This window comes from Antrostomus carolinensis, unplaced genomic scaffold (assembly GCF_000700745.2).
Source record: "Antrostomus carolinensis isolate BGI_N321 unplaced genomic scaffold, ASM70074v2 scaffold4482, whole genome shotgun sequence".
NCBI lineage: Eukaryota > Metazoa > Chordata > Aves > Caprimulgiformes > Caprimulgidae > Antrostomus > Antrostomus carolinensis.
This window is the reverse complement of record NW_010297410.1, coordinates 128,080-154,337: the sequence shown is the minus strand read 5'-3', so window position 1 is coordinate 154,337 and position 26,258 is coordinate 128,080. Positions and strand designations below refer to the sequence as shown.

Below are 26,258 nucleotides of genomic sequence, written 5' to 3'. Positions count from 1 at the left end.
GTTATACCATGACTTTTATTCCTTTTCTCACTCTTAAACGACTATGGAGTCAGAATAAAAAAACTGAAAAAAATTGTGATTCAGGAAGTCCTTAAACACCAGACTAAACGTAAGAGTAGTTGTGATGCAAGTAAGACATATACCACATTGAACTGAGTGTCCAAGTATACCACTTCATGCAACAACAAGAGTGAGTTCTGAGTACTGGAAATGCCATGAACTCAGTTTCTGCCTCCAAGAAGTCAGTGTATTGGTCAAAGACAGCATGACTTGGGCCTTCCATGGGAAGCTATGGTTTCCCCTCATGCGGTTTCACCGCTGAATGAAGGAAACTTCAGAAGTTAGTATCTATGTTCAAGGTGCTGAAACTTTCTGTCCCCTCACCCCTTTCAGCAGTTCATTTGGATCTGTCAGACACTTCAGTACTGAAGCAATATTAAAAACTTGCAGAATGCCAGACATTTTCTTACCATAGCCAAAGGGAGAACTCCTACCAGGTCCTTCTGGTTTACGTAGATCTTGGAGATTCCTAGATCAGATGTTGTATCTCCAGGATATTCTACCTGCCATGTGATGAGCTGGGTCCCAGATAATTCAGTTAGATCTTCAATTTCAAAATCAATCTGCATAATTTCAGAGGAAGGACCATCCGCACTGCAAGAAGGAAAGAAAAAGAAAGGTTCCATTCACATGACTGATAAGCCAGCAATATAATTGCTTTTATATTAATAAAACATTGGATTAAGTCTCTTCCTAAGAGAGGATTTGGTGGGATAATGGATTTAATAATGAACTAATCATTTGCACTTGTCTTAAGATTTCAGAGTATTTCCCATACATTCAAGTGGCTTAGTAACACTTTGTGACACAGATCACTAAACACTGCTCCATTTTACAGGTGAAGAAACAGAAACAAATCAAGCTAAAGCTATAGCTTAAAAATCCTGAATCGAAGGTGCTCTCTTTAACAAGCACATTGTATTTCCTCCCTATTAAAGCAACACATGAGCAAATCTAAAGGGTATCACTCCTTGAAATGGGAAACCATTGCATTAAAAGTGCTTTCTGCTTTTTAAAGAGAGGCACAGAAGAGAGGTCAAAGCTCAGGGTGGGGCTCATGAACCAGGGCAGCAGGGAGCAGAGGACTGGAAAACTTGGAATTAATTTTTGGTTATACTGCTTCCTTGCTGTGAATGTCTGTCTGAAGCTACTTTTGTCCATTGCTAAACAAGGAATTACAGATAATTTAGTTTGTTGCAGAAGCAAAGTTACGAAACTGGATTATTTAACATTGGCCAACCCTGCCAGGATCCTTGAGTGAAAAACACTAGAAAAGAACAAAGTTACTAGATGTGATTCTCCAGAATACTCTGGCAACATTGGGGTTACTGATATCTTATCAATGCTACTCTGGCTTTACATGCTGTCCTTCCTAAGGTTACCCAGTTCATATAAGTGAATACCATAAATCAGAAACGTACAGAGGGAAAATTGGAAAGGAGCTCATCGGTGCAATTCCTGCACAGCTTGTTATAAAATCAGCTAGTGTATAGAAAGCAATACAATGAAGTTTCTATTGTGTATCTTGGCAAGGTGAGCTCCATAGTCCAGTGGCATTTATAGAGACAAGAAAATACTCAATTTACTGTAAAGTTGTTGAGGAATGCAGAATTTCATAGCAGTGCAGGAATCCAGGGGACATTAAGAATGACAGTGCTTTTACTTCTGAAGCACTGAAGGTCGAACAGATCTTCAGTGTTTGTGTGGAGGGGAAAGGAAAGAGCAGAACTTCTTTCAGTGGCATAATATTCAAGGAGAGAAAGAACAGCCCTGAAGTGTCACAAGCCACTTGTGTTGGAGAGTGCAGCTAAAATTTCAGCAACTGATTAGAGAATCCCAGAACATGCCCAAAACACAGCGGGTTTTCCCAGCTGATGTGGAAAAACACCTAAACCTAAGCATATTTTTAATGAAAACCAGCTATGATAACCACCTCAGTTTGGGATTTTTCACAAAATACTCAGTTATTTTTATCATGCTGCCTATATCCAATGCTACTGATTTAAGAGTATAATCTTATCATCGTTAAGGTTTGGATTTTAATGGATGTATCAAGTTCTTGCTATCCTGGGTGAAATTTAAAAGGAGCCTCTGTGTTTCCAAAATGGAACACATTGTGTTCAATTTCCCATTTCTTCATGTCAGGAAAAAAAGGAAAAAAAAAAAAAAAAAAAAAAAAAAGAGCACAATTTCTAACCTAGCACTGAATGCAGTCTTATTTCATGCTGACCTAGGTAGGATCAGAAAGCTGCTTTATGCAGCTGTGACTATTGAAACTCAGTTACCTTCATTGTATAAGAAGAAATGGGCAATGAGTTGCCTATAAATATCTGTGCAGCAATCCTGGTTTGTACAGTATGTTCTATCACAGTTTCTGTGTTTAAAGAACTAATTGAATCTTCATAAAATGAACCTTGGTTTTGTGATTCTGTTCAGGGTGTCTTTATTACTGCGTTGGTGTCTGATACTACCAGTCACTGGCTTTGTAGAATTGGTGTTCTCACCAGAAACGTGTCCTGTAACAGCAGTGAGGGACTGCTGCATGGGAGGGGACTGCAGGGTGGAACACCACGGAAAAACCAAATGATTGTCAAAAAAGGCAATCAGCTTAATCTTTTCCAGGTATGTTGGGGATTAAGAGAAAAGGAGAAAAGTGATTAGGATACAGGAAAACAAAGAAGGGAGGAAAAGATGGGGTGAGAGGAGAGCATGGTCCCTATATTCTTGAACTACAGCTCCCATACAGCACAACAACAGTAACCCCAAAATAATGGAAATATTTTCTTTTAATTTCTCCTTTAAAGTAGATATCTTAATGAAGCATTTCTTGTAGAAAAAAAAAAAACAACCCAAAAACAACCAAACAAAAAAACACCAACTAAACACTTTGCTACCAAATGAAATTTTGATACAAATTATTTGAACTAGTTCCTCTTAGAAATACTAAACACCTCCAAACGACAAGATTGCAAAGCACTTCAAAAATCAATAAGAATCTCATTACTGCTACTAAAGATGTATTAAAAAAAAGTGAAGGTATTGCAAGACCTATGATCAGACCCAGGCTGTCAGCATCAGGACAGGAACTTTTGTTTAATTACTTTACTCATCACTTACTATGATGATCCTCTCACATGCAAGTCCTACAGATCTGTGTCCACAACTTACAGCCTTAGCAATTGAAATCTTTCAATAGAGAAGTGAGTGAAAAATTTATCTTTCAAAAAATAAAGTTAAAAAATGTAAATGGAGAAAAATGGACAAATAGTATTAATTACAAAAGTTCAGTCACATAAAAATATTTGTGGCTTTTCTTTTAAAGTCAAGGCTGCTTGGTACAACAGGAATATTTCTACTGGGTTGTCAGCCACTGCTACTTGAAATGATGTGCTGCCTAATCCTCCTCAAGGCAGGCACACACTTTACGGTCACGACAACACAACAGCACATTGGCAGCTTGTCTTTGCTAATGCTAAAAGCATCACTGCTATCGAGAGTACAGCAACAGTGATAGCTGCAATATGAGAGGCTACACAACGAGACAGTTTAGAATGGACAAACCCTAAGGTTCACCACAGCAATCCAAGCTGAATTGAAGCATGGTCAAAGCAAAATGGTTCTTGGTGCAAATCTGAAGTAAAACCCTTCACATGGGGTTTTGCTGTTTATAGCTGAGAGTTAAATGGTAGTGGAGTTCACTGTGGTGCCAATAAACTCTCCCTGTGAACAGAGCCCTGCTGAGCTGAGTGCCATGTAGACAGATTTTTAAAGGGTCTTAACCCAATGTGAAGACAAGGAAGACAGAAAAAAAAAAGAAAACTTCATTGGAATGGAGTAGTCTGGTCTTTCCTCCTGTCAGCCAGGACAGCACAGGCACATTCGTAACATATTTATTAATCTGCCTTTTATTTCCTGTCTAACAGAAGATAAAGCAGCTCTGACAAATTAAGAACAATGAGAAACTCTGTCCTGTCTCTAGGAGAGTATTTCCTACCTCCACAGAGCCATTCTGCACCTGCTGCTTCTGACACATCCCTGACCGAGGCAATATATATCTATTTTTTTTTTTAAATCTCTCCTCTGCCCTTTTGGCCTGGGCATCCTTTTAAATCTGAGAGGCTGGTGTCCAGGCCCTTGGCCAGCCCCTAACACCTCTGCCACTGGGTCAAGTTTCTTTAGAGAAGGAACCAGCCACTCTCCTGTGTCTCTAGGGATAGTATGCGCTGCAAGACGCAGTTTTCAAGAAGAGACACTGTAAATCCAAGAGTAGCTGCTGGGTGTTGGCAGTGTTAGTCAATTCAAGTATCCCATTCCTGATTTCACTAGCCGTGGTATTGGCTTTGATCTTTCTATAATGCTCACAAAACAAGTTTCATTTTGAACTTACTAAAACAACTGGGCATGTAACGTTTCTCATAATACAATGTATAAAGTTTTATCCCTGTCTTTAGAAGACTATAAGGGACACAAGAAGTCTAAAGCCATCAATGTGCTAAATAAGATATATCATTAATGAAAGAGCCCTGTGGAGAACAGAGGAAGAAGGTAATCTTTATTCTACTTCCACATACATACCCAGGTCTTCAGCACACCTCTTGCAGGGTATCAAAAGAGTCTGTGGCCTGAAATGCAGCACAGGCCATTCTGAGAGGTGGAACAGTTCAGAAAAGAAAGAAATGTTTCCAGGGATAACTGGAAAAACTTTCTAGCATGAGAGAGGGGAGACAGCAGCACAGCTGACCCCATGAGACCTGAGGGAGTTTGTGAAAACCGTTATCCCCATTTTACAGGAGAGAAAATTAAACCAAAAATTACTTTCCCATAAAAAGAGGGATAAGATGATTTATACACCACCAAGTGTGTAAGATGATTTATACATACAAAGTGGAATAAGGTGGCATTTCAGAAATAAAGTGATTTAAAAATAAGTACAAATCTTTGGATAAAAGTAAGATAATATGCTGTGTTGTCATCCCAGATAAAAACATCATGCTGGCTATTTCCAGCTCTATCAGTTGGGTTGCAGAAAGGTTTTGAGGCTTGCTGTCACCTGTCCTGCCACTGTACAGAGCCAGCAGAAGCAAGGTGTTAAATATAACTTCTTTCTTTTCTGGTAGGAAATAATATAAAACACTATGAAAAGTAGAATAAAGACATAAGAGCAGTGAAAACAAAACATTGCCATTGCCAAACTCCACACTTTTCTGAAACAATTCATCACTGATACAGTTTTTTTGGAAAGCTTTTTCTACAATTTTTCTTTTTTTTCAGAACTTAAACGATTTCACTAAGAGCACTTTACTATAAACTTCTTTTTGCCAATCCCTTTTGGAATTGCAAGCCATTGCTCCTAATATTACCACTAAAGAGGACTTGTTTTCTAACCAGACATGAGGAGCTTCAGGGGAATTCAAAGGACCACTAATGAATCAGCCTTTCCTTTGGTATATTTGCTTTTTGTGCCTCCTTCCATTCTGCTTACTAATCTCTCTCCAACCCTAGAGCTCCCCTATAGCGCCCAAGCATTATGCTTACGTTCCTCTAGAGCAGCATATCCCTAGCAGAGCCAGAAGTCTATAGACTTCATCCATTTTGCAATGCTACTGAAAGCATGCAACTGAGTAATATATTGTCTTCCCCCTAAAGAGATTTTGAGTGAGGAAAAAAAAAGGAAGATGAAACTAGAAGAAATTTTTATAAATCACAAAGAGAAAAAGAAAAATGGTCTGTTGCAGAAGGATGTGAGAGAGAGAAAAGTATGAAATGAATTTCTGTGAAATGTAGATAAAAGAAGAATGATAGAAAAATAAGCAAGGAGGCTTGGAGTGCGTAGGTGCTTTGTGAGAAAAACCTAGAAAATCCAGATGAATGGGAAAGAGAGCTAGTGTAGATAATAGTCAAAAAAAGAATATAGAGGTTCAAACTTCCTTCTCAATTCAGTCAATCTTTTCACCTATATTTAAAGTAGTCAGGAAAGGATCCTGATAAACTTTTAGTTTATCTTTACCAAGAAAAGATTGCCTGCCTAGTCTTTGCTGAATTCTCAATGAAATACCCACAACTTTGGTTTCAGGAAAGTGAACCATTTTATTTGTGGATCTTTTTGTTTGTTTAAGAAGCCTTTACATGAGAATCAAACTGTTATGGTAGGGGGACATATTTACATTCCTCTCCATATTTGCTAGAGAACACATCTCTTCTGCATAAACAGGTACTTGCAATGCAATAAACTACTTCTGCTTGGCATGTTTGATAGCATCCTAGAAATTATGTGTACAGGATGTGTAAGTAAAAAATGTGGGATCACTGACAAGGAGACCATAATACTGAGATCTGAGGAATAAAAAGCACAGAATGAGAAAGGAACACCATGTGTTATGGTAAGCTAATTTATTTGGGCTTTTCTTTGGTGCTCATCACCACACAATAAACCATTGCTTTGGCAATGCTGACAACTTCTTCCAGTTCAGCCAGGGGTGATTTAAAAACCCCTCTGCAAGAGATGATGATGAGTGTAAACTCCACATACACATTTAATCTCTTTTTTATGTGTTTTTGTGTATTTTATTTTTATCTTTAGCAATCAAAACGTGCTACCTTTAGGCTTCCTGTGCAGGTTTACCCTAAAACAATGCACAGAAACACGTCTGCTTCAGGCGAGGTTTGAACTCTTCAATACCATATGGGAAGACAAAGCCAAGAAAAGCATTCCACTACTGGTGTGCAGCTTTGGAAGCTTTCTGTCTCCAGGTTGGGGTTCTTTTACCAGTCTCACATGTACAATAACCATGAGCTAGAGTGTAATTAATGAATATTTTCCAGCTTTTTCGGGAAAGCTTTTATATAGGATTAAAATTGCAGAATTTCAGTGAACTATTTTATTCCTACAACTAGGGTTTAAGGTAAAAATCAAAACCTGCAAGATTTGACATTAAACGTAACAAGTTAACAGCATGATACGGGCTTTCACCATCTGAGGAGCTGGCTTGGCTCCAGAATGGGAGCTCAGGATACCCAATGCTTGATGTCTTAAATCCATTCAGTAGGTATGAATCTAGCTGGCAAGGCTAGCAGGATTTGCACTCCTCCTTTGCAGCTGAAAATAAAATACCAGAGTTTACTCCAAAAAGTTAGTATTTTAATAAAACAAAACCAAAGAATATGGTGCAATACCTGCACCATATATTGCCAGTCTAAATGATTAACAAAAAGGAAGAAATATTTTAGACAGGAAAGTGAGGCATGTGGCTTGGGGCTTGGAATTTCCCAAGGTCAGAGAGAGTATTCTAGAAAAACAGTATCTGTAGAATCTAGTCCACTGCATTACAGGAAAGATCATTATTCACCATTGATATATCAAGATAAGGTGAGGCATACAGCACTACATTAAAATTTAATTTTATTCATTGTCATTCTACTATTAAAAATTCAGTGATGGGTAGGCTGAAAAGTCATTTTTCTTCAGGAATCGGTGTATGAAGTGAACCGACTAGCAAGAAAAATCACAAAAAAATGAGTCTGCTAATCATGTAATAAAGTTATTTTAAAAAAATTGATCCATCTCTCTGGAGCATGACATCAGCAGTAGTGGTCGAGAAATATTTGCTGAATTATTTATTTGACTTTTTTTTTGCTATTTTCGAATAAATTATTCACTATACAATTTTCTAACTGTTGATAGCCCTTTCCCCAAATAACTCAAACCATTCAAGAGTGGGCAAAAATTAGCAAACCTTTTAATATAACATAAATTTAAAACATAATTTCCCACCAAGCCAGCATTTCAGTTCAGAACCATGATTCTGAGCATCTCTTGACATAGTAAATCCAGCGATCATTTACCACATTATGCTAAGGGAATGGTAAATCAACATTGACTTTATTACATCCAGTCTAATAATCATGCAATAAATTATTCAACAGAGTAGTCAGTAAACATCAAGTCCTTTTGAAGCAGTCCAATCATGAGGCCACAGCAGAAAAACTGCAGTTACTATGCAGGTGGGATTGAATTGCGGGGCTAAGAAAACAGTTTTACTGACAGTATAAAATCTAATAAAACACTGCAAATACACTGTCAATCTGGGTTTCTCTACCTGCTGTTTTTTATTATCCTCAGCATAAAAATAACAATAAATATAACATAACTCACATATAAGTGTGATAAAACTGCAAAAGAGGCATCCAGGCATATAGCCACAAATGACTGTTATTAATTGGTAAGGCTTCCACAGGATCCATCTAAGGCTCAGGCTTCAATGTACGAGACAACTGCAGAAAGTGACTGTTGTCTTAAATGTCAAAAGCAGAAAACCAGTACAAAGATAACATAATAGTCATTTTACACACAGGAAAACCAAGCATAAAGGCCTCAATTAAATAACATTTCAGTACACATGGAAGTGATGTGTTGAGCCCATATTCCTGGTTTGCCCAGGACTGGCATTGCTATAGGAATGTGACTCTTACATCATGACCCCCAGACCTAAGCCTTTAGATCAATACCAGTCTTGAGTGTTCCTAAAAAAAGCCTTAAATATTTAGTTCACATTACCATTTCCCAGACTGTTAACGCTGTCACTATCACTTCACTATCACTGTCTCCTGAAAATGAAAGAAACCTTTTGCTGAATGGAAGGAGTTGCACAGACACAACACTCATCAGCAGGGAATGAGACCCGGTATTTTCATACTAAAATTACAGGGCCAGTGCTGCAAATATTAGCTTTTTAGTAATCCCAGCATACTACATCATGAGATCAAGCACTGTGCTCGCTACACTACCCTGCAGCAAAATTAATTTCTCATCTTACAAATATTTATCCACCTAAAAGCTCTTCTATACATGAGCAGAAAATTTATACTTGTGCATAAATATATGTGGGATTAGATTTGCTAAAATCAGGTTAAGTCTTTTTTAGTAATTATTTATCCCTCAAAGGCAACCGTATAGATGAAATTATCTGCATACGTGCTATACAAGAAAGCTTCCCCTGAGTTCAAGGATTTTGTTTAACAAAGGCAATAGGGCTTTGTTCCCATGATGGTCACACACAAGCCCAAGAGAAATGGATACACATGCCCATGCAGGAGGCATTTGCTGAGTCTGAGACTTAACACTCTGTTGACAAACTAGCCGAACTGTTCAGTTGAACAGAGATAATCCAGTCATTGACTCTGGTCCTGTGAGATTCATCCTTCTGCAAAAGGGAACATGCAGAATATGTATAAACAGCCCTAATTCTGTCTTCTACAGAGTGCCTATCACAGGGTCTACAACATTTTCCAGGCAGTGATCATAGTCCTGGGTAGAAGCAATCAAAGGAGCTATGAGGTGTTGAAGAGTAAAGATCCTACCCCTTTAACTCCACCTGCTATTTCCTTTCATGAGTCCATGCTCTTGCTCATCTTCTGAAATACTCACCTAATAAATCTCTTATATAAACTTATCATGGCTGCCATTGATAGAGTGCTTATTTTTATTTTTCTAGTACATGTAATACATTTATAAGGTTCAAGCAAGGAACCACCAGTTCGAAAATGTTGAGAAACTGGTCTAAAAAGTACTTTGAGTGAGTCTCCCCACAAGGTGATACTTTACCAGGCAAAGTTACTATTTTTGCGTTCACATCAAAGATGCAGCATTTTGCTGCTTTATGATCCATGCGTCAGACATCAGCTGCCCTACTTGACTCCCACCTTTGATCATTTAACTTTGGAATTCAAAATAAAAATATCTCCCCTACCCACTTTTTAAAATTTAATTGTAGTCTTAAATCCAGAGTGGAAGATTCAGTATCTTAGCACAGGGCTCCATTCACGTCTCCAAGGTGAGATGTATAACATACCTTTTTTATGCCTTGCTTATTAGTGTTCACAGCGGTTCAACAAATGGAATTATATATAAAAGCAGCATTACATTTCACGAGTCTCAAGGCCTCAATATATTTCAAAATTAGTTACTTCTTTGGATAGATCTGCCAAGGCATATCCAATATATGAGATTAGTATCCTCAACTATACAGAATTCCTCTGCTGTGAACTATTCAGCAAATATTTCTGCTGAACTCGTACATCTTGCAAAAGTGCAAAGTTCTTTTCAACTAAAAAAAAAAATAATGTTTTCTTTACTCAAATGTTCAGTATCTGCCAAGTCTAAAATTAAAAAATAAATGTTTTCCAGCTTTCTTAATATTAAAAGAAGCTTCAGGAATCTCTTTACTTTCTTATTTTTAAGCAATAGCATGGAAAATAAACTGGAGACAATATTTACATTGCCTCCCTCTCTCGCCTCCAGCGTTCTGAAAGAGCTTTAGGATGAAATATATTTTAAATCACAGAATTATAGGGTAATCTTGGTTGGGAGGGGCCTCTGAAAGGCATCTAGTCTAATATCTTTCTCAAAGCAGGGCCAATTTCAGTGCTGGATTAGGTTTGAATGGTTTAAATTTTTTCACATGGTTTTCCAAAGAGACGTATTATTTAGAGTCCTTTTTATGATCTTACGGAAATGCTGGGATAGCCTGAGTGCTTCGATCTGCACTTCACACACTAGCTCCCACATTTAAGGGACACAGGCAGGCATAAGAACCGAGTCATCAGGATATCTGTTAGGCATCTGTTCTCTTTCACCACAAGTAATTTTACAAAATATTCTGTCCAAGCTTAATTGAAAGACAGTGTTAGTATGCAATCATAGAAAGTTCTTTTCACAAACAAATTCTTATGGTGAAAATAATGGATCTGGAGGCATGCAAAGAAAGTTGATCTGAAGAGACTACATTTACTAAAACCTGAAAATTAAATAACATCATGCTCTGCCAGGCTATTTCCAAGACTGTCTGTCCTAGAGCAAAACAGTATCTGATCACCAGCACTAAATGGAAAACTGCCACCTCTGCTTTTCATCCATTCACCTTCACAATCCCATTTGCTAGCTGCACAGCCCTCGTGAGCTCCAGCGCAACCAAGCTGCTTAAAATGCAGCATCTGTTTCATCAGTGTCATTAGTATCTGCTGTGCTATAAGGGGAAATGAGAATCTCGTGAAAGAAAGCGTACAATAAAGGAAATGGCCTAAAGACCTGACTGATAATATAAATACTAAAAGTTCAGTAAATTATAACTATTTTGGGAATTATATGGACATGCAGAAAGCCATGTTGTTCTCCATCAGTTCTTATTAATTGAAGATGACTGTAAGTCCATATGCAAATGTTGATCTCTCTTTTGTATATTAGACATGTTATAGTTGGCAGTACGGAACAGATATCTCTGGGCATACACTGCAGTATGTGTATTTGGTTTACTTTATCTCAATCTTGACCTGGTAGGCTAAGAGGTATACTTATTTAATTACTTAGCTAAATTAATGATCAAGATACAGTACTCCTTCCCTGCTCCAGCTATGGTAGTTTTAGTATTTGAGCAGATGTTTCCCCTCTGTACACCTTGGGATAATCTGATAGCCATGATGAAATCACACAGACAGGATAATGATACAGGTCTGCAGTTGAGACCTAGGTCCTGTCAAATCAAATCATAGTTTTTGATGTACTTGTGACATTAAAAATTGTGTAAGTTCAAAAGCTCACAGAACTCATGTTCTCATCAGCGTGAACTGTTCCATTAAGTCAAGCAGTGTCGTCATTTTGGATCTCATTGCATTCAGCGTTGACGCACCTGACGTTTCACAACTTTGAGCCTGAGGCTGAGGTGCACCTGAGCTCAGAAGGATTGGTGAGATATAAGGGGATACATATGTCCTGGCACTCCTTGGATACTCTCTTGGAACCACAATGAAGAAACATTAAGGGCAAGTTAACAATTGTGGCTATTATGCTGCAGAGAATTATCCAATAAAAGGTGTACTGAGACCAACAAACTATCCCCAGGGTAGATACCAGCAACAATTTGCACTGATTTACGCATGCGAGTACACTCAGTCACCATCTTCTGGTGAGGTCTACCTTTTCTATCTGACCACCAGCAATTGCTTATCAAGAAATCCTAATCTTATTTATGCAAATGGTTCAGGAACTGCTAAAGCTAACACAAAGACCAGCTGTCTATATAAAAGCTGTAATAATTCATTCTAGATGAAAAAATTTCTGCACAAGAAGGAAGACAGAGCTGCACTTGTGTGCTGGTCTGGACAGGAAGAGATCTTGCTCCATATGGATAGATAGTTCCCTGCTACTGCAACCACCACATCATGTAATCTCTTCATAAACTTATCAAGCTCCATTTTAAAAGCACTTAGGGATTTTAAATCCCTATTTCCCTGAAAGGCTCTTCCAGAACCTGATTATTCTAATTGTTAAAGCAGTCAGAGGAGCCACCCTGGCTGGAACTGAAGCCTTCTATGAGGCATTGCTCAGAGCAACTGGACCATAGCACGCTCCAGACATTGAAATGGATAGTATGGCCAAATACAGCTCCCCATTTCCTACAACAAATGTTCATAGCAAAACATTAAATAACTCTGCAGGCCTTCTGGAAACATGTAATAGTTGATAATAGCTCCCTCATTCAAAATTATTCCCCCCACATTTCTGTGTCTTCAAATCACCTCCAGGCAAACAACTTCTTCCCTACCCCAATATAGCTGTAAACAAAAGAATTACATTTCTGCAGATAAACTTAAGTGGAGTTTAAATATTCACTGATCTAAGTAGGCAGGCTGAGAAACTGTAGGTTCTCACTACCTTATCTCAATACACTCTGTCAGAAGGCAACTACAGTTCTTTGCCATTTCCAACAGTAAAGTATTCTTTCAGTAAAAAAAAATAACATGATCAAAGTAATACCTAGAAAACTGGAGGAGAGAGAAAAAACAGACATGGCATGAATTGGGGAAATAATTCATGAAATAATAAGGAACTGTGCCAGTGCAAATGAGAAATATCACCTAACAAAAGTGAGGATCTCATGTCATAAGCTTATGTGGTGGACATACCACATCACATAAGTTTCCTTACTATGTGGCGAATTTCCATCTAATGTAATTTGGGCTTTAAAGCCACTTTTATTGATACATTTGCAGATACTAATCTTGGATCTTAAAATAAGATTCTGTGGGAAACAACCACCAACTCTGGGGGCTGAGCAGCAGCACAAATTGCATTGCTTTTACTTGTAAGAATCTTAGGACCGTATTTAGAAATCTTTATAATTGACAGTGGAAAGATGTACATCTAGCCTTTTAAAAAGACATATTGATTTTACTGAACTGGAGCCAAGGAAAAAGAGACCCTAATTATTATAATTATGAATACAGTAATGCTAGTAACCGTTAATACCTTCGACAGGCTCATAAATCATTCACATAATGGGGAAAAGCAGTAAGTGAAGATCAATTTCTACTCAGAGGCATTGCAAAGTTTGCCACTTTTATCAAAATTCATGAATCAGACTTCCTTTCATGAACAGCAGAACCTCACAAGAAGATGACAATGAGACCAGAGGTGAAAAAGTTGTGTACCAAAAGACAAGTAGGTTTTCATTTCATGGCAGACACCTAAATATTAGATCGCTTAAATTATTGACTCTTCTTTCTTTTATATTTTAACTGCTATTGCTCTGTAGTTTCAGAGTCCAATTCTGAGTCTTTAGTGTCTTTAATTGAATGTAAACTCTCTCTCTTTGCAAGACTAACATGAAAACATTGCAAATATACATACTACTCTTCTTTCCCTGCAATGGAAAATCCTCAAGGATGTATTAGGTGGAACACACAATCACCCAAAAATGTAGACTTAAAATATCTCCTCCAAGCAAAGATGGGAAATTCAGATAGGCAACACACTTCAAACCTCATAACTAGCATGATTCTTGGAATGCGTGGAGAAATTCAACAGGCAGCTGTTATGGAGTAATAAAAGCAATCAAATGACATGAAGAATTAAAACACAACACTGCCAAAATTATCACTACAGCCTATGAATATAAACAGATTTTTAGGCACGGTTTTCCTTTTGCTTTACTCAAGCTGCTTGACTTTGGTTCTGCTTTCATTGCACAGCAGGATAAGGTACAAATAAGAGCTACAACGACTGAAAGAAATGAACAACTTTTTCTAAATATGGTAGAAGAAATAATAGGTCAGATTTTCAGAGGGCCTGAATGGGCAATATTTGGAGTAATATCAAGAAAAGGTAGGTTGGTGATTTTCTGAAAAAGTCAGTAGGTGAGGTTTAAAAGGCAGAAGAAATGGAAAGTGCTAACTTTCCACAAAAATTTCGATGATTTAAGCGTAAAGGAGAGAAAATTGCTAGAGCAGGCAGGCAGGAGAGTACAATTAAAAACCACAGGATATATGGAACAAATTCAAAGCAAAAGGACAGTGGAAGAGTCTCAAAAGGAAATAGCAGACACAATAACTGGAAAGGTTTAAAATTAGATTGGATAAAATGCTTAGAAAGAAATATTTTTTGAAGTGGCAGATATGGCTGTAACAAACCTTTTCACTTTTGCCTAGTTCCTTAATAATGAAAGGATTATGCAATCAGTATATCTGCGTGTCTGCCACTCCCTCCAGTAACATTAGACCAATTTCAATAAAACTATGTAGAAGGCTAGAGGTTAAGAATCTTTAAGCTTTTTGTAAGCAGGCAGACAGCAGAAGAGACCAAGTGATTAACACCTCTGACGGAAAAGATGCATTACACTACCTAAGAATCCACATACACACTGATTCCTAAGAAGCAAACACACAGAAAACAGGCTTCCATCTTTTGGCTGCTCACTGAAATATGCCTTAAATTTTATGTCCGCCTGATTTTTTTTAAAGTTTCCGTTCAAAAGTTGACCCCTGCTCAGCAAACCACTGAAGCAAGCTCTTTCAGTCTTCTGGGACTCAATCTCATTTTATAAGTTAAGCATATGTGTAAGTACTCTGCTAAATAGGAATGAATTTAAATACTCTGCTGAGCTAAGCTCTCATTTATCAGCAAAATCACCGGTTCAACTCAGTAAATTTACCAAATTATACGTGGAGAGAATTACTCCTGACCCTTGTTCAATGCTGCATGAAAATGACCCCTGTAGGAATACAGAACCCTTGAAACAGGTCTCCCACATAATTAAGAACATGACCTATGCTTTTGCTCACAGACATCCTGACTATATGAGGAAGGCAGTAAACCAAAGCTCATCATGTTATCATGAACAAACGAGCCTTCCTCTCACTACTAAGCTTCTCAGCATAGAGTACACTTGGTATCTGATGGGTTGCTTACAGTCATTAGCACACCTAATGTAAATTTAAAAGGCAATATGATTATTTTCTGTATCACAGCATCCTGGGACATACAATGAATAGCAGTAACTCTGAAACTTAAGGAAGGGAAAAGAATCAAGTCTTTTTTGTGGTAAAACCATGCAGTAACATGAATGAATCATATTTCTCTTTGACAACTTCAAAAGAAAAAGAGCTACCAAATATGTCTCTACCTCTTATTTTCATGTTTAATAATTTAGAACCCTTACTGTTTGTTCACAAAAGCAGCATCATGTTCTGCAAACTTGGTGGAGATGTAAAACAAGAAGTGACAAATTCATATCTAAATCTCTGGCGCACACTTTTCCAATGCTAAAGAACAAAATAGTCTCAATTATGAAATAGTCAAGGATTGACACCAAAGTTTTTACATAAATGTGAGAAGTGGGCAGATGAATTGTGTGGAGAAAAGATGAAGTAGAAACAATTTCAAAGTGACTTGTGTAAGAAAGGGAAATGAAGATCGAAGCAGTTAGAGATTCCATAGCAGATATTTCTCCCATAGGTATGAAAATAGCGATATCTCCATCAGTATTGATTAGTGCAAATTAAAGTGTGCTCCTATTTTCAGAAAGTCATATGCTGAAAACATCCTGATCTTTGCTCTTCTCATCTATTTCATAAGATATAGTCAAATTCATGGCTGATGGAAAAAGAAACTTCCAGTTATCCTATACCACTGCTGAAGCTCCAGGTGACATTCACTACCAGAACTGGACTGAATTAAGTGGATCCCATGGCAGTGAGTCCCTTCCCAAGCAGAGATACAAGAGGAGTAGCCACAGAGTCATGAAATATTGCTGTTGACATAAAGCACTGAACTGAGAACACAGGAGATGCCTGGCTGTGTCACTCCTCTGGTGAGTGACCCTGTGCAAGCTACTTTGCCACTCTTCATTATAGTTTTCTGACATTCTGAATATGATTCAGGGCTTTGAGATTTGTCAGTGAAAATTCTCCATAACAGGACATAAGAGTTCAGGGCTAAGTTAGGACTTTCAAACAAACAAATCTTGATCGTTTATATGCTACAGAAGCAGAACCTAATCCCTTTCAATTAACAGATTAGACTTGTTTGCAATACATCCATCAGAATGGAATACCTTGAAGAATGGATAGTTTTTCTATATCATACCGCTGAGTCTCCATGAGCTGCAAAGCCCATGGAAGTCCATAAAAGAGCTAGATTTCAAAAATTGAGTCCATTTCTAGCCAGATTATTTCACTCCATTGCATTCAAATGTGTAATACGTCACTGGAAAAAATGTCCTTCTTCTCAGTCTTTGAAATAAAGAGACTAAGTCTTCCATTAGTTTGTTTCGAAGCCATTTTAATCTGTGGACTGTTTAGGTGGCAATTCTGGTCCTAACTTATGCAGTGGAGTTCCACAAGATTCAGCAGGGAAACAGAAATGGCTCAAAATAAAAGCAGTAGCTGATGATGCAGTTTTCTAAAGAAGCTGAGATCTAAATTGTCTATTTAAAGAAGAAAAGTTCAGTGGCACATCATTTTACAACTAGATGAAGGTTAGTGGCACTAACAGTATCAGCTACACCAGCTCCCCCTAAAACTACAACAGAGGGAATTTTTAGCTGTGCTTCACATTCCTAGACAATACAAAGCCCCCAGTGCTGTGAATGCTGCTGGCTTTATGAAGATATATATCATTTTGATCTGGCTGAAGCCACCCTAGTGAGGAATCTGTGCCAACTGACGTCCTTTCCTTCCTTCAGTTAGCGTACATCACTCATGGAGGCACGCCATAATACACAGTGACACACACAGAACAGAGAGAGCAGAAGAAAGCTTTCAAGGCATTTCAGCTCTTCTTTATGACACACGAATACAGGACACTGAATTCAGCTGCAGCACAGTTTCCAGTGTTTGACAATACAATACACTCTCTGCAACTGAAATATTTATTCAGGCACAATTACCATACAAGATTAATATTTAAATCAAGGGTAATTTGTTTTCATTATTACTCTTATTTCTTTTTAAACAAGAGTTAGGATTATAAACTGAATTACATTATTTATTCTTAAAGCAGATCTTTAATAATCTGCATTAATTAATAACAGTCTGAAATGTGCAGCCATTGATCAAACTCTCTATTTTCCAGAGTGATGGCTTGGAAAAAAAAAAAAAAAAGCCCCTAGCCCCTGAGCTCTGGATTTTACAGCCATTACTGTCAATTATACACCCCACTGTGGGAGCAAAAGAAATCTCCATACATGCCAGCTGCAGCCTTATCCCTGAATTTTGCAGAGGTGATTGTTATTTCAAACACTGAAGAGGAGAGAAAGAGAGGAAAAAACCCGAGTTAGCCATTATGCAGGCAGACAATTGAGATTCTACCCATATGTTTGCAGATCCTGATGTATGAGTTTGAATATTTTTTTTTAGAGAATACATTTTGATAGTTTTAATAATAACTGTAACACTGAGGTCTCTCTAGTCTCTTTCATGCAGAGATCTTAGAGTGCTTTATGAAGATGCAGGTATAGCAATAGGCTTTTAACACATCACAAAAACTAGAAAACACAGAAATGCAGCGATGTGCACAAGATGGTTTTGGGGACCTCTGCAGCCCTCAGTGGAGCATAGGGCAGCACTGACACCCCTGAGCTGCTGGTGACTCTGTCTCCACAGGCAGAAGCAGCAGAGGCACACTAGAGCAGATCTACCTGGCACCTCACTAACACCTCTGTGTTACTTTGAGACACAAGTCAGTAGCTCCGCACAGTGCTCTGCTGATCTATCAGCTTGACTGCTGCGATCCATTCAATGGAATACAGGTGCCAGAGCAGATTACTAGAAGAGATAGGAAAAGAGTTAAAACCCAGTCCCTGGCTGAAATAAATGGGAATTTTACCATTTCAAAGAGAATGCAGTTTCTACTGTAATAGTCTTGACTCCCTTGACTCTTCTCATATCCATCAGACCACGCTGCAGTGGCATTCAGGACGAAGTCTGAACTCACTGTCACCCTAAAGAAAAGCAGGTCTCATGCCCTGTGATTCCATCCCAGTTCTTCATATTCTTGGGTCATTTCCAGACATAAAACATACATCATCACAATTCCATATATCTCCTACCTTCATGTTCTCTCCTTCTATCTCAATTAGTTAGCTATTAGTTTGCAAAACCTTATGTCACTTCAAAGAAATACATTTTTGCAAGATTGCTTGCTGGCTTTAAGTGAGGAAGGGGTCCACTGGAGATCAGTGGAGATATTCTGGAATAAAGCTGTAGTGATTTACACCTAAGATTACCCTTTCCCCTGCCACTAACTCTTCTCTCCCTTCCAGCTGACCTTTCTACCAGAAGGCTTTTCTAAGGTTATGTAGTAAGTTTTTGTCCAAGTGGAAGGACAGATAATCAGAAATCTCATTGGAGCTCCCAAACTCTTGTTAGGTCAGCACTTCCAAATGCTGCAGAGCTCACTGCAGGTGCTGGGAAATAATGTGAAGGGCAAAACTATCATCTGGACTCTTCATTCTAGAGCCCTAGGTGATCAAAGTACCTCAATGATGAGGTTACTATGACAATCTATGACACAACTTACCTCTAATCATCAACTGAAAGTAGAATAGATGCAGCTTAAAAGACTGAAAAAATAAAAGCAGAAATTAATACTGCAGGGTGGCTATTAAGGTTCTTAGTTGTTATCTCCTGTCTCCTGATCTCTTGGTTCCTGTACTGACATAGTGATGCTTCTTTCCAATTCCATACAAGCATTTCAGAAAAGGCCCTTTATGCCACCTGAACATAGAATAAGAATTGTCTCTAGCTTGAAAAATCGCTGTAGAATGCATAAATCTCTCCTTGTTCTACATTGCTACCTGCAATAGTCGACATCAGATGTGGACTGAAAGCAGAAGAAAATATGTTTTCACTCTGTTTTTATGAAAAACTCAGGTGGCCCAGAGAGTCTGCTCATTTCCCATCCTTGTGGTTGGATCTCTCATCTATCAAGATACAAAGCCTCTTAATTTCTACTGGAATCTATAACTGAAGTGTACTTACCACAGAAGACAAATAAGATATTTTTTTAAAGCTTAGATTTTAAGCAAGGGGTCCTATAAATACACTAGCATCAAAGACTTCAGGCTACGAGTTGTATATATAGTTTAACAGATCAACATGCAGGATACTGCTACTGTACAATATCTCCACCCCCGTTCAAGGTACAATTGATAGTGTATCTACTAACAGCTTATAAAATGAGCAAATACCTTTTCTCCAAATAAGAGATGGAAAATCTCCTATATCCACTCAGTTCACTTCTAAATACCACAGTCAGCACTGAGTGAACAGTACATTAGGAATGAGACTGACCTGCTGAGGTAGCACCACTACTTGAAAGGATTAAATTCATTTTCACAGAGAGAATGCATGACACTGTGCAGAACAGGCAGATGGGAAGTTAACTTCCTTTACACCATCTGCTGCTGATGTTAAGAATCCAGTTTGGGAACTTCCACAAGTTACAAGTGCATAGTATAGAAAAGTTAGTTAAAACAGACAAGAAAATCCCTTCATGGCTTAAGCAAGTGTTTTCTGGTAACTTCTGCTGAAAAAAGCACACACATAGCTTAAAGAAAAATAAAACCAGATAAAGGAACACCGAGTTATACTGGAATTGATATTAAATTCTGACCCTAAGGTGAGGCCTCATACTCCAGCTTCCCAACTCCCCAAAGCACTAGTTGCACACTCAAGTTTAAAGATTGCATGGCATACATACATACATACATACATGAGCATATATACACCTTTGACTTCACTTTTTGATATAATTTCATTCAAAGAAATACTGTGGAATTTATTAACATTCTTGCCTTCACTTTTCTATTTTCCTCTTGTAAATACACCAATTCTAAAGCCATTCAGCTATAAGAAATGTTATTTGCTTCAGTTTCAAGGCTTGATTTTTGTGTGCTCTTAGCTTCTCAAGAGCTATTGCAAAACTCTTGGAGGCTCTTTAATCCCCTTTAGAGCTGCTGGTAAGAACAGATGAGAGTTAAATCTGAATGCTTTTAAAACATTGCTTGTGGATTCACAGAAGGAATTCCACTGCACGCCTTGAGGGTCATACTCCTGCTACATGCTTGTGTGTGCTTTTCTCTGTACTTAGTATTTTGGTGTTGCCTCACAAAGAATTAGATGAGAAAAAGGAGGGGAAAAAAAGCACCTTCTAATTTATAGGAAACGTATATACTACATGCTGCTAGGAAGAAATGTCAACAGAGAAAAATAAATGCTTTCTGACAATTGCTAGTCATTTTGTGCCAGCAGCTAAACAACATGAGAGCTACACTTTCCCTCCCTGAACAGAAGACCACACTGCAGATGAATCACTCCACTGAATTATCACTTTCAATAATTTGTGGTGGTAAATTGTCACTGACATCACAAAAACAATGTGCAACCTTCAGATTTTACTACCAGATAGTGAAGCATTTCTGAACTGCACTGCACTAAACAGCACCCTGTGTAAAGTTCATCATGCGCCTGATGTCTTGACCTCTCAGTGGGTGTCAAACTACAAACACTGAGCTGAAGTCGCAGTCTCTTAAGATTTACTTATTATTATAAAATGCCTGATTTTTTAGCACCAGCACCACATGAAACATCTTGTAAATTACAAGAACTAAACAGCAACCAGAAAAATATCAGCACATGACACATTTATGTGACGTTGCCTTTGCTTAGTTTACACACGTTTGGTAACCTGTTCAGTCGTTTGCAACAGGTTCTTGCAAGGTCTGTCCCAGGTATTCACAGGTGCTAGACCTCAGTGAGGCATCGACATCTAGAGTGCTCCATGTCACACCAGTGTAGACTCAGCATGGGTCACAGAAGTTCTAGCTTGTTGGATGAAGAAGTCTGCCCCTCTGAAACCTACAGTGTATCCAGCTGCTCCTCCCTCTCAAGCACTGAGAGCAACCAGAAACCTCTCCACAGAGAGTAAAGACCTTATTGTGAGCTGCCAACCCTTTTGTGAGGCAGTTCTGCTACATACAGGGGACTTCAGCATCACTGGGCTTCTAAACCTAATCATTCTAGGCACAGCAGATGTGTGGGGTTTTTGCTTTTCAAGCATTTTCAGGAGGACTAAAATAAAGGTAAAAGTCCCTGATGGTGAGGTTATTTAATTTAATTAATTTACTTATAGGAAAAAAACACAGATTCACTGTCAAGTGCTGTATCTTAAAAATAGTCTTATAGTTTGAGGAATGAGAAAGAATTCACATAAAAGCAAAGACCAACGTAACCTTTAGGCACCCAAGATGTCCCATAGCATGCCCCACACTGCAATGCTTTTTTTGACATATCCTGAAAATATAAGTGTTATATTTGCCACAGACTAGATCAGAAGCTTCTGTCAGTCATGTTGATCTTCATTCAAAACATGATCCTTTTCTGGGAGATCCATAGCAGGTATGCCAGCTTGCAGATGGTTAGCTTATAAACGGATGGTGCACATACTTTTTTTTTTTTTTTCCTGCCCTGTCTCTTTAATAAACTAAGTTAATAAACATCTTCTGTGAAAGGATATGAGCAGGGCAAGTTCAATTTTGAATGACAATTAAGCAGCATGAGTATACCCATGCACACAGAAGGAATGCAGATTCTTTTATAAGCAATCCTATTGTGGAGTTGTCCTTCCTTTATAAGAGGAATTACTTTCACCTTGTGGGTGAAGCTCAAGATCAATCTTCCTCAAGCTTCTTTTGAAATAACACCACCACATGTGGCACATTTCCTGCTGTGCAACTATTTTCTTTCCTATATCCCCGCAAGGAAGCAATGTGATGCTCCCAATCAGACTGCTGAGACTACCCAGAGGGAACATTCTCAATGCTTAACTGTTGAGGAAAATATCCCCAAAAGAGACTCTGCTCTCAGTTAGTGACAAAATGAAACTTATAAAACAGTCATCAGGAGATTGAAATGGACAGTAGAATTCCAGGATGGTAGCAGGTAACACACAACCTTTTTACAAATACTCAATGAGTCCTTCTTCATAGCTGGGCTTTTGCAGAGTTTACATATAACCAGGGTACAGTCAGAAGAGCAGCTCACGGGTGTACCTTCTGTCAAAGTAGCACGGGCTACAGTCATTAAGCAAGAAATTAGTAAATGACGCAGCTCTGTAAATTACATTCTCATTTTTGCATCCAAAACGCAATTACACATTAATACCTACTACAATGTGGAATATTAAGACAGATAATTGTAACCTGAGGTCTCTTCTTTTCTCATGAACCACAGAAAAATATTAACTGTTTGCCAGCCACCTGCAAAGTTGCAGAGCTATTCTTAATTTATAGTATTTCCCTCAATAAAGTACACTGGGGTTTTGGGTTTGTTCATGGAGGTTTTGGGGTTTTTTTTTTACTCTACATATGAACAGCCAAGAAATGCCAAGTCTACATGATAACTTGCTCTTTTCTTAGCACAGTAATGCTATATGAAACTTGATTTTTATGACATTTTATACAAGCAAAGCCTTTACATAAGCACAGTTAAGCTTTCAAAAAAAATGTTTTTTCAATACAGCGATTTCATTGTGGGGACGGTTTTAAGCCACGTGGGACAAAGCAGTCTGTCTGCTTAACCTATATCTACCTCACCACGCAGTGGAAGCAGCAAACCTTTGCAGTGTAAAGTGAGCCTCAGGTGCTAATGCCCAGGATCAGTTCAGGTCAGGAACTGAAAGGAAAAGACAAAAACGAAAGAAGCAAATAGAGGAGAATTTGCTGCTTCCCAGCAAGACTTCACCACCTGTCAGAGCAAAGCAATACGTAAGCGCCTGTGAGTCTGTGCCAATTGTTGTTGCCGTAGGAAAGAAGTTTTATTATTAACACTCTCTGGAAGGAGGTCAAGTGTTCACTATTTAGACTTGTTCATGTGCCAGCGAAGGGGCAGTGTAAGCACTCAGCAGTGACAAAGTGCCAAGTTTGCTTTCGCCTCCATAAGGAAGGGGAAATAATAGAGGAATGTGAGTCAGCAGAAACAGGTTCTGCTACAGCCTCTTCCATGGACATCCCGTGTCACCTTCAACAAGTTACCTGATGTGAAATTCTCTTCCACTTGCTGTGCAGAAAAGCCTCAAGAGAACAAAGATTTTAAGCAAGTATTTAAGCCATGTAAATAGCTTCAACTTAAGAAGACATTAATGCATGACATAGTGCACCTACCTCCACCTAGAAAAGCACGTGCCTATGGTTAAGCACATTTTCATGTTGGAGCTGTGTGTAACAAGCCTAAGAGTGTGACTGTGGGGGAGCTAGGCTGAGCCTACTGAAGTCAAGAAAGACTTACATGATCAGATATAGCAATTAGTGAACTGTCTGCATCTCAGTATTTCTATGGGCAAAACAGGCCAATATCTGACACTATCCTGGAAGAGGAGATAAGGCACTGGTGGGTGACTGTACACCAGGAGTGGGAAGATGTAAATGCAATTCCCTGCCTCACCTCAGGGGGACATTGCAGGAGACACCAATGTTGGGGCTGCCTTTCATCTCAGATCACTGAAATTATCAATGTCAGTACCCTTCTTCTTGAGAGTTTCTGTGACTTCACAGAGTGGTCTCATAGAGTTGTGCCAGCTGTCCTGAGAGGACTACTACTGCAGCCTGAGAACAAGTGGTGTTCCAATAGTCTGATAATAAGGAACAGACAAGGTGTGTGAAAGAGAAAAACACCAGTATGGGAAACTCACTATCTTAACAGAAATGCAAATACATGATGGGAAATTAGAAAGACTAATGAACAGTGCACTGACACATCTACACTGCTTCTGGTCCCAGCATTAACTCATTTAGCACTAACTCAAATATCTCTTTATCTCAAGGAACAATTATGCCATCTGGGACTAAGCCAGTGTAGTCTCTATTTTCCATAGGGGTCCTTCACAATTAGGTCTCCAATTGGGCCCCCAAATCCTTATTGCAATGAAAACAATGACAGTGACAGGGAGAGCTGGATCCTTCTCTGACATTCATATTTCAAGGCTGTTTAAAATCCAACATTGTACCTGAAAAAGGAATATTTTCCATGTACCCTTGTCAGCTGTTCTTTAACATCACTCTACCACAGCTGTAATGATGTGTAAAATGCCCTCATGGTCTTCTTTACTTGCTGTCTGGCTTCAATCTTCTTTGGAATTAACAAAGATCACTTCTGAGCTCCTTATCTTTTAAAGGATTTGTGATAAAACTGTTTCCTTCTACACACAGAAACACCAGAGTAAGTAAAGCACAGCAAGAAATGTTAAAGGAGTATCAGGAGAGACAGAGCTGAAGCAGATGGTTGAGCATAAGCATTTGAATTTCTAGTTAAGACAATGAGAATTATGTTCATGGCAAACTATGTTTTACATTTTTAAAAAATATATTTAAAATAATATCTCCTTTATCAGGGCCAAGGTCTGAGTGGTGGGATGGAAAGTATGTATTAGCACAGACAGTTATTTAAGCTGCTGAAGTTGCTGAATTGTGGTATTTACAAAAGTAGACAGGCAGACTCCTCACCTAACTCCCCATGACACGCAGCAAGGATAGGAATTAAAAGGGCTCAGGGACAACTGTTAAGCCTTTTAAGATACAGACTGTGTACCTGAGAGTTTGACAGTAAAGCAAGATAGTAGATTATTCTCCAGGTGGCTTTGGTAGAGATTCCTGGCGTTTCACAGTTAACTTCTACGCACAGAATTACTACGAATCATATTGGCAGGTGGAATATATTAATCCTTATGTTTGTTTGCTTTCTCAGGCTGTAAATCAAAGTACATCCATTTGCTTATCTATTTAGATTGATTGACGTATTAGCAGTATGACTTGTGCAGAAAAATACTACAATGGTCTAGAAGTGGTCTAGACTATATGATTCATATTTAGCTGTTACTAATTGCTGAAAGGTAACTTACATCTTTGTTCTACGTACAAAGATATTCACATACAGAAAAAAGTTCATAGATAATTATAATTATTTAAAATTAAGAGTTTTTTTCCTTATACAGGTAAAAAACATATTCTTAAAACAATCTGCATAAATACTTCAGCACAGCAGATAGAAATGAACACACCTGTATGATGCCATATAGTAAAAATTCACAGATGAGGCTGCAAAAATAGCAAATAACCATGAAGTGTATAAACTACTGATGACTTTGTGAAATTCCACTCTCTGAGGTGAATATTTTGCTGTGCAGGAAAGGATTGCAAACTGCTGCAAAAAGTGTTCAAAATCACTGCAATATGTATGGTCAAGAAATAAATTACTCTGAAGTTTGCCGCCCTGCCCTGGTTTAGAGAGTTACATAAATCAGCAAATTTCTCACTTCCACTAAAATTCTAATTAAAATAAAGCAAGAAGAACATTATCATTTTCTGAGGAAAACTTGCCCTGGCCTCAGATAGTTGTAATATTTCACAAAGCCCAGTGACAGCGCATATTGGAATTCATCAAGGCAATAAAATAAGGTATTATAGCTGTTCTCAAAAAGAAAAGCTACCCAGCCTTCAGAGTGCCCGCTCACTGGTGGACATCTCTATACACTGAGGGATAAAATACCCTTTCACCATGGAAGAGACTCTTTCCTTCACTTTTCCCACATTTTACAGTCAATCTTCCAAGCCAGTTAATTGTTTACAGAGAATCACTGTGTGATCATTCCTTGCAGCTCCCCTCACAGAGAACTCCTTTACCACAGCACGACAGTTGGCATAGCTCAAATGGCATAAACAGATACAGAAAGGTATGGATGAAGTACGTTCAAGCCCACATCATGGCTCAAAGTTGTCCTGAGAGCTACCACTACTAAGTTGAAAGTCCATTCCATTGGCTGTGCTGAGCTGGGACGTGTGTTCAATACGGTTTTGATCCAAAATCCCCTGGGTTTA

The 26,258-nt window shown here is 38.4% G+C and overlaps 1 protein-coding gene across 1 annotated transcript in view; it reads right to left on the bottom strand.

Annotated features, from left to right (window-relative positions):
- Positions 1-470: 470 nt before the first annotated feature.
- LOC104520409 (transmembrane protein 132D) overlaps positions 471-26,258 on the bottom strand; it is a gene marked incomplete at its 3' end in the record, with an annotated part of 153,225 nt that continues 127,437 nt past the window's right edge. The window contains exon 4 of the mRNA XM_010162095.1: positions 471-654. Within this exon, the coding sequence (XP_010160397.1) occupies positions 471-654 (184 nt within the window). The remainder of the gene's footprint in view (positions 655-26,258) is intronic.